The sequence below is a fragment of the Rutidosis leptorrhynchoides genome, chromosome 2 (genome assembly GCF_046630445.1).
Source record: "Rutidosis leptorrhynchoides isolate AG116_Rl617_1_P2 chromosome 2, CSIRO_AGI_Rlap_v1, whole genome shotgun sequence".
Classification (NCBI taxonomy): domain Eukaryota; kingdom Viridiplantae; phylum Streptophyta; class Magnoliopsida; order Asterales; family Asteraceae; genus Rutidosis; species Rutidosis leptorrhynchoides.
This window is the reverse complement of record NC_092334.1, coordinates 175,610,769-175,619,879: the sequence shown is the minus strand read 5'-3', so window position 1 is coordinate 175,619,879 and position 9,111 is coordinate 175,610,769. Positions and strand designations below refer to the sequence as shown.

The window sequence follows — 9,111 nt, the reverse complement described above, 5'->3', positions numbered from 1 at the left end:
TTCCCTTCTAGCTAAAATTCATAAACAAACCAACTTGAGATTTTTGTCCACACGACCTAAATTGTGTGACTAGTTAAAGTAAAGACCATTAAAAAATAATGCAATGATGCAGTAACATATAGGAGACATTTATACATCATTAAGGGTATTATAGTACATTTAGACCATCTTTATCCCTGAAGGGGATGATGGGCGTGTTGCTGGGTGGGGTGGGGTGCTTGATGAGCGTGTTGTTTAACTGGTAAATAATAGGGTGGTGTGTTGAGTGGCGTGTTGGGTGATGTGTTAAAATCTGATTGGAAGTTGAGTGAAAAGGGGATAAAAACTAATTAAAAAATGGGAGGAAATACAGCACGCTTCAATTTTGTTCTGTGCTATGTTGCAGCACTTGGACCAACACACACACCAACACGCCTTGTTATGGCGTGCTAGGTGGCGTGTTGGCCAACACACCCCCCAACACGCCTTGCTTGTTAAAGAGGGTCTTAGGTGGATTAAGTAAAAATGGTGGTGGAAATATTAAATTCTCTAAAATATAATAATAATAATAATATAATAATTATAATTAATAATAATAATAATACTGAGTAATTGAAATGAAAAACTAAAAATAAAAATTTTGTTCCTTAAACCCTATTTTCTTCACGAAGTTCTACCGGGAAATAACCTACCTTTCAGATTTGGCAATTTACAGAAAGTATCTTCCTCTTCCCACCTTACTGACTGAAAATATGGCGGCTCCGTTATCGGAAACGGTGCAGAGGTTTACCGCCGAAACGCTGAAAGTAGCAAGCAAACAATCTAAAGGATGCTACGTCGTTCCTCTTCGTCTCCGACGAGCCATCAAAAAGTATATTCGAGGTCATTTCCTTCATTCTCTACATACTTGACTATTTAAATAGACCTAATTTTACTCTCAGTCTGAGTAATTATAAATTTTGTATACGCAAATCACTGTACATGGTCCAAGGAGAGATCTACTCAAACCCTAGCTAGAGAGCTAAAGATGTAATTGCAGGAATTGGTCAACTGTTGATCATTCATGTTTAGCTGTGTGTGAGAATTTGTAATTAGGAAATTGAAGCTTACAGGAAATGAAATCAGATAGCTATATCATATTGTTTAGTAAATTTGAACTGTCATGCCTAGGGTTATAATTTTAATCATAGTAGGTATTGGTGTCATGGTTACCTTGTAGTTTAAATAGGGTTATTTGAACTGTAAGCCCCCCTGCTTACTTTATAAACCTGGTTCGTTTACTTATATACTTCGCTGTAGCCTTGTTAATATTTCGAATAAAGAGTTTTGTTCTTGTGTTTGCTGTACGCGTACAGTTTTATGTCAGAGAACAGTTTTTCAGGTTAGTTGAACCTGGTCATTTTCGTTTTTGTTTCGAGGACTCGGGGGCTTTGCCTCTAGGATCTCGCAAGGTAGGGGCGCAAGACCTTGACCCTTGAAATTTTGGTTGATTTCGGAATGTAGTAACTTACCTGGGTATGCATTTCGCATCACCAAAGCAAGATATACTTCGTACAACATTATTTATATATGTGAGGTCATCCATAAGACCATAACCAAATATTTAGAGGAGAAATGATAAGTTGACACAGTCTTACTCTAACATGGAACTTACTGGAATTCATATCTTACTCTAGCTGCTACATGTTATGTGTGTGTGTGTGACATCAGCATACCGATACTGCCAAGGGGCTTCATTTTTTTAAAGGACCCACTATGATGGTTAATAATTTCTACAATAGTTGGTGCCAGGAGCATTTGTAAGTATTGGTAGGCTAGAAGTTCATTGTGCATAATCAATCTGAACAAAGTTCATACATAAATATGAACAATGCTTTTTATTAAATGGGTATCTGAACATGAGCTATATGAATTTCACTAGATTGGCTGCTTTAAAATTCCTATATTAAATGCAATTTATGATTGGATCTACAGACCAAGAAGACCAGCACATGAAAAGAAACGTCTCGAGGTTATCAGAATCGTTTAATACTATAAAGGACGTGAATTTGCAGCTAACCGCGTCTAGAGCGAGGGAGCTGATTGAAGATCCTCTGAAATATGTTGGATGCTCAAAGCGATGGAAAATTAAGAGCAGTTATGGTGACATTGGCCTTAAATACAGAGATGACCAGTCGATTGCTTATGTTGCTTCTCGGATGCCTGCAGTTTTCTCAGCTTGCCATAGAATCCTTACTGAGGCATTCACATCTTCACTTTTTTTAATATAATAAATTATTTTTTCAAGTTTATTTTTGTTATTATTGCAACTTATCGGCATTCTCCTTTTAAGAGAATACCATGGATAACATCTGTTGTTTCATTTATCAATATGATATTTTGTTAGACATGGTTGAGTACCTCTCACTTATATTCAAGACCCAGTAAGCATACACAGAAAATGAAATGTAAAACTACAAATAAAATAAGCTGATTGTGAAAGGGTTACTGATAATGCGGTCCCTTTATACACTGATTGGGTCACTTGCATTCTTCATTTTAGTACTTAAGATTATGAAAACCTGAATATCTTTCAATTGTTTTGTGCTTTATTTTAGGTTAAAAGGCGACTTCCTGGGTTTGCTCCGACTAAAGTGTTGGATTTTGGGGCTGGTACTGGCACTGCTTTCTGGTAAGAATCACTACTGAACATTCTCAAGATTGTATTTCTTTACCCTTTAGTTCACTTGCTATGTACAACTGTATAAGTAGTCTATTTTAGTTGATATTCTAGCTATTATGTCTAGAGCTAGTAACTTAAGAAGAGCAATCTATACTTATATGTCTGTTAATATTCCAGAATTTGTATGATAAAATATTAATTTTGTATATTTTTGGAACAGACCAACAGTTGTGCTTAAATACGCACTTTTAGTTGTTTGCACAATGATATGTTGAAAACGTTGTTCAGGGCTTTGCGTGAAGTATGGCCGAACTCTATAGAAAAAGTGAATTTAATTGAGCCATCACAATCTATGCAACGTGCAGGTCAGAGCCTTATAAAAGGTATGCGTTTTGACTCAACTGCAATCTCTTTCATACAGTAATTAATAATAATAATAATAATTATAATTAAATATATTTAAATTGCATCTTCTTCTGCGATTCAGATCTTAAGAATCTGCCACATATTCAGAGCTACAGTAGCATTCAGTCACTAAGTCGAAATATAAGCAAGTCTGAAAGAAAGCACGACCTTGTCATCGCTGTAAGCACCTTTTAGTTCACCATATATAATTTTTGTGTTTTGTGTTATGTTCTTGCATAAACCTCTCTAATTAATTTATTACGTTTATCTTTAAATGTTTGTTGTTTTATCATTTTTCGTTTAGTCGTATGTACTTGGCGAAATACCATTTGATACGGATAGATTAACCATTGTGCGCCAGCTGTGGGATCTTACACAAGATGTTCTGGTATATTTTCTCCTTTTTAAGTTTCCAAGATGATCATAAGCATGATTTCAAATTAAAACGATAGTTTGACACAAGTAGCCGCATTTTAATCATATACGAATACAGCATATTACCGATAAAACTAGATGTGTTTTTTTATGCAATTACTTTTAATGTAGAACAGGTTTTGATGGAACCTGGAACACCATCTGGATCAAATATTATATCTCAAGTGCGAGAATACATTCTTTGGATGGAGAAAAGGGTGAGTGAGTTTACTCTTAATCAAATCAAAGAAGTGTTTTGTATGTTTTTAGCTGTTTACATTATGGCTACACCATTTTATCCTGAACTTTTCATCATTGGCTTTTTAGAAAAGTGGCAAATTAGCGAATAAGGAATCCAATAAAGTCTCCAAGGATTTAACGACACACAAATGTGGCGCACATATAGTAGCACCAGTAAGTTGAGAATGAGACTATCGGTTTGGTAAATTTCACTTTTGTATGGTTAAGTTGCTTTATCATATGTTGTTTTGTTGTTTCAGTGTCCTCATGACGGTGTTTGTCCATTAGACAACACTGGGAAATATTGTCATTTTGTTCAACGCTTGCAGAGAACAACAACACAGCTTGCATACAAGGTTTTTATCTCAACCATGCTCATAAAAATGTAGTTATTATACAACAACAACAACAATACCCAATTCCACCAAAGTGGGTAGTAATTATATTTATATTATATTTATTACATACAACATTTGATATGAAATCTGTATTTTTATTTTTATTTTTTTGGCTAAAATAACGAATACTATAACAAACGCTAATTCATCGAAAGATAAAAACCCGAACAAAGATACAACGATATAGCGGAAGGGCTCGAAACTAGAAAACATTATCCTACCCCGCTATCTACGATCGAGCCTCTCCGATCATCAAAACGAAAAAAACAAAACAACTCCCCAACCAAACATACAACTTAAACTAAGTAACAAGAAATACAACTAAACGAGATACAAATACACAGAGGACGAAACAAAAGGCAGAGACTACAGAACTGGATTGGCCCCGCTGTCGTCGACCTTATCATGTCTATCCCCATTATCCAAGCGCTTCTCAAACCTTTACGTTAGGACATTTGCCGAAGCAGACCCAACCAAAATAGCCGAAGATGGAGGCAACACACACTCACGTGCAAGCCCTTCAAAAAAACCGGTTAACCTCGCCCAAACGATTAACCTCGCCCACGGTTCCAACGTTATCCTCCTGAACAGTAACTTGATCGACAGCAACACCATTATCCTGATTGAAAATATTGGCTCGATTAACCAAAGCAATCGAGTCTTGATCAAAACACTTGCACAAAACACGATCCAAACATGTAACATCTGAGATTTTCGGAATCCATACTTGAAAGTTCGATACCTCTTCATCATCAAGATCCATGTCCACCAAATCATGAATGTTCTTGACCCTTGAAGCTTTAACGAACACGGAAAGTGAACCAAGATTCCGAAAGAGGATGTGGACTTTGCAACCGAAAATTTATCACCAAATAAACCGGCTATGGTCATATCGTTTAGGAAATGTAATAACTCTTACTATTACTTGTAAAGTCGGTAGTAATCCAAAATTAGCTTGAGACTGAGAGAAGCCATTAATGGTTTTTGCAGGGATTATATATTAGGAGGTCACCCAAATTTATCAAAATATTTCTGTAGGCCAAACTTATTTGAAAATGGTTTTGCAGGCCACCAAAATTCACATTTTGTCCAATATATACCAAATAGGCGTAAAAACAAATCGAAAAAATATAAAAACACACAAATAACCAGTTATTTGTTAATTAACATTATTTTATTTATATTATTATAGTTTTGTCCAAATACATGATTGTTTTCATTCTTTCTGATTAGTTTAAGCGTAATTGGTATATGTATGTGAAAATGTGAATTTGAGTGGCTTACAAAATCATATTTAAATATAGTTGGCCTACAAAAATATTTTGATTAATTTGAGTAGCCTGTATATACATATTTACTTTTTTTTTTTTTTTTTTTTTTTTTTTTTTTTAAATCTTGCAAAACTCTAACGTATCAGCCAATGCAAAAAAATTGGTCCACATGTCAAAGACTTGTTAACTTAGGAGGGTAAAAATTTCAAAATAGGATATTCCAAATTGTTTTTTTCTATTAGGCTTGGGCCAATCAATGTTTCCTAGTTCGCAGTTTGTGTGTATGACTATGTTTACCTGGTTTAAATTGGGCTCAATGTAACTGGACTGCAGTACATAGAAGCTAAATATGATTGAATTAGTCTTTTCTTAGAAGAAAGTTACTAAGACCATCTTAATCAGCCATTTAATTAATAGGATCAACCATTGATATATATACACCAAGTGGATTTATCCCCTGCATGATATTTTTCTATGGCTTTTTTTTAATTGCATCAACAAGTTGTTGGTTTTTTTTCCTTTCATCACGTGGAATAACTTTTATGATGTCAAGAAATTAATCGTTGTATTTTGTAATTTTGGTGTATTTTATAGCAATCTAATGGTGTGCCTCTACGTGGATTTGAAGATGAGAAATTTTCTTACGTTGTATTCAGACGAGGCCCTCGGCCCAGGCAAGTGCTTATTACTTAATATTATTAAATTTATTTTTAATTTTGGTTGATGATATCGTTCTCTATCTAAAATTCTTGATATAATCAAATTCACATCATAACATACTTTTGATGGATTCTAATTCCTTGTGACTTTTAGATCACCTTTTGCCCAATGGAAGTTGCAATAACTGATTAGATACAGGGTTTCATGAAATCTTATGAAAGTATTTAGAATCGCATAATTGCATTAGACTTGTCATATGATTACAATATTAGTGAATCTTATAAAACCAGATCAACCAACCCTATAAAATTTAAATACTTTTAAAACTGGTAGAAATCTGATTTTCACTCGACACGTTAATAATTAATTTATTGCAGTTTCAGTGTAACGGACGGAGTATTTATATTCAGTACAATATATAGTACCTGTGCATTTATGCATGTCAAATTTTGTGATAGCATGTTACCGGTTGGTCCATATGTCCGTACATTTTACGCTTTTATACCAAAAATCCTGATACTTTTGCAAATCGTACTACACATAGGTCGTGACACTAACCACTCTTGTGTATAATAATATTAATAATAATTTTTGTTTCCTACAGTGAAGCATGGCCACTTACTGGTATGAAATTTGATACACTAAAAGAGCAGAAAGCTAAATTGGAACCTGAGGATTTCGAAAGCGAATGCGGTTGGTACCTTTTTACCATTTTCTTATAATTCAAATTTATCGTACTATCATTCTGAAAAAGATAAAGGCACATCATTACGTTAGGGGCCTGAAAGCTATGATTCATAGATTGCATGATTCAGTAACTCATACCCCTCCCCACACACCATCTTTTGCTTCTTTTATGTCCAATTTCAAATCAATATTAACCGTAGATTGTAACGTCCAATTATTTTTCGTTTGTGTCAAACAGATGACCAAATTGATTCTGAATCGGAGGAAACAGTTCACGATAGAACAATGGTAAAGTATGAGTCGGATATCAATGAACCATACGCCACAACTGAAACTGATGAGGTACAAGAAACAGCAGACGAGTCCACACGTGCGGATCTTGGAAGTGGTTGGGGAAGAATCGTTTTCTCTCCAATAAAAAGGGGTAGACGTGTTGAAATGGACGTTTGTCGAGCCGTTGATCCTCAAGGAACCGAGGGTCGTTTCGAGAGGGTGATTGTTACCAAAAGCAAAAACCCGGCTCTGCATCATCAAGCCCGAAGATCGCAATGGGGTGATCTCTGGCCCTTTTGATTGAAATATCATTTTATGTAAACTAATTCTGTTTACTGTATAAAAATAAAATTAAAACAAAAGTGTAGCTGACCATTAATTATGGACCATTGAAAACATGTGTCTTAGCTGAGTTTTACCTATACCAAAAGGACGGTACAAGTTATGAATCCAGTATAAGTCCTTTTTTAAAGCATAAAGGGGTACTTGAATATCTGTTCATTGGACACATGCAAAGACACGAGACTAAAAATGAAGAACTTTATAGCAGAGTATGGTCATTGGGTCCTGAAGATCAGTCAATCAATGATGTGATGAATGCTTCAGTAATAATTTATTTTTTTACTGTTAAAAAGGTACTCGGTTTTCACTTTATAACAGAAACAAACGAGATTCTTCAAGGCAGTCAAACATTTGATGAAATGTATTACCCTGTGGAGATGACCTAGTAGTTGAAAAGTTTACTATTAGTGCTCAAAACCAGTTGAAAAGCCGGTTAAGTTGGTTTCCTTGTTTGTTTTAGTGATGGTTTTTGTTTAACATTTCGTGTTTGGTTAGTTTGTTTTTTCTAGTGTTCGTGTTTTGTTACGATCCTGTTATTGCTCGTTTGGTTCGTATTTTGTGTTTAGGTTATTGCGTTTCCGTTGTGGCTCGGTTAGAGTTAGCTAGGTCTAGTCGTTTATCGTTCTAGCATGTTTACCTTTAGCGAGTTGTTTTGATGGTTTGGGTTGTATTGGTTTTTGTGCATCTATTGATAAAGGTTTCTAATTTAATAGTATTCGTTATTTTAGTAAAAAAAAAATGTGACTTGTTAAGTTTGGTTTGACAAATTTTTGTTTAGTCTACCTTTTTTTATACTTGTATAAAGATATACAAGATTAATAAAATATCCCATTCTTAACAAAAAAACATAATGATTATATGTACTTTTTGCTAGCAACTTGTGATGAACTTATTGTAGCAAGTTACTCTCATGTCAATTATATCTTATATGATATGATTGTTGGCGTTTGCTAAATAAGTCCATTTCCAAGTTATTGTAATGCCTTTGTGTGCATGTTTTGTACTTGTCGCAGATCAAACAACGCTCTAATATCAACATTTATTATTATTGTTTTGATGCATCTTTGCCTAAAGCGACATGATTTCAACCATAAAAATTTTCTTTTCGTCTTTAATTATAGTTTTTTTTACAGAACTTTACGTCCACATATTTTGAGAGCATTATGACTCACATGCCCTCTCTGCGTAAAGTGTATCGATATGACACGTCTGTTTATATTTAATCAAGAGTAATAATTTATTATCGTATATTTTCTTATACCAATTATAGTATGACGTATATGAAAAAGTAAAAGTAAAATTAGAAAGCAAAACAGAACTTATGATATTTTTTAAACTATGTATTTTTATATCTGTAGACTATTAATATGAGACGGATAGAGCATTAAAAGTGTATATATTATAACTTTAGAAATATTATTAGGATGAAATGTAGGATGAAAAAATATTAAATATTTGAGAGTTATCATTATTTAACACTCATTTCAAAATTAACTATAAAAAACTAGTATTAAAAGTGTATATATTTATATCTAATATACTAACCCGAGTTTAAAGTTTTAAATATATAAAGTTTAACCATAGTTGGAGTTGACCAATGAAGCACACCACTCGGGTTCAATTTCTAGCTATGCCAAATTGTTCAAAAATGGAGTGTGACAAGAGGGTGCGCATAATGCGCAATTCACTCGGTATCATGTATCGCGTTCGGAGGGCTTGATTACCCGAGATTTTATCTTCTATAGGGGAGCCAATGTGCTCGCTCATAGAAGAGTTTCCT

At 34.1% G+C, this 9,111-nt stretch overlaps 1 protein-coding gene across 1 annotated transcript; it reads left to right on the top strand.

Annotated features, from left to right (window-relative positions):
• Window positions 1–633: 633 nt before the first annotated feature.
• On the top strand, window positions 634–7,972 carry LOC139891575 (uncharacterized). The gene is made up of 12 exons (XM_071874549.1): window positions 634–861; window positions 1,954–2,219; window positions 2,577–2,650; window positions 2,930–3,024; window positions 3,129–3,226; window positions 3,351–3,434; window positions 3,598–3,678; window positions 3,788–3,874; window positions 3,961–4,056; window positions 5,964–6,043; window positions 6,634–6,722; window positions 6,955–7,972. Exons 1-12 carry the CDS (start codon window positions 732–734, stop codon window positions 7,287–7,289), a joined length of 1,515 nt encoding a protein of 504 aa, XP_071730650.1. The 5' UTR covers window positions 634–731; the 3' UTR covers window positions 7,290–7,972.
• The last annotated feature ends 1,139 nt before the right edge of the window (window positions 7,973–9,111 follow it).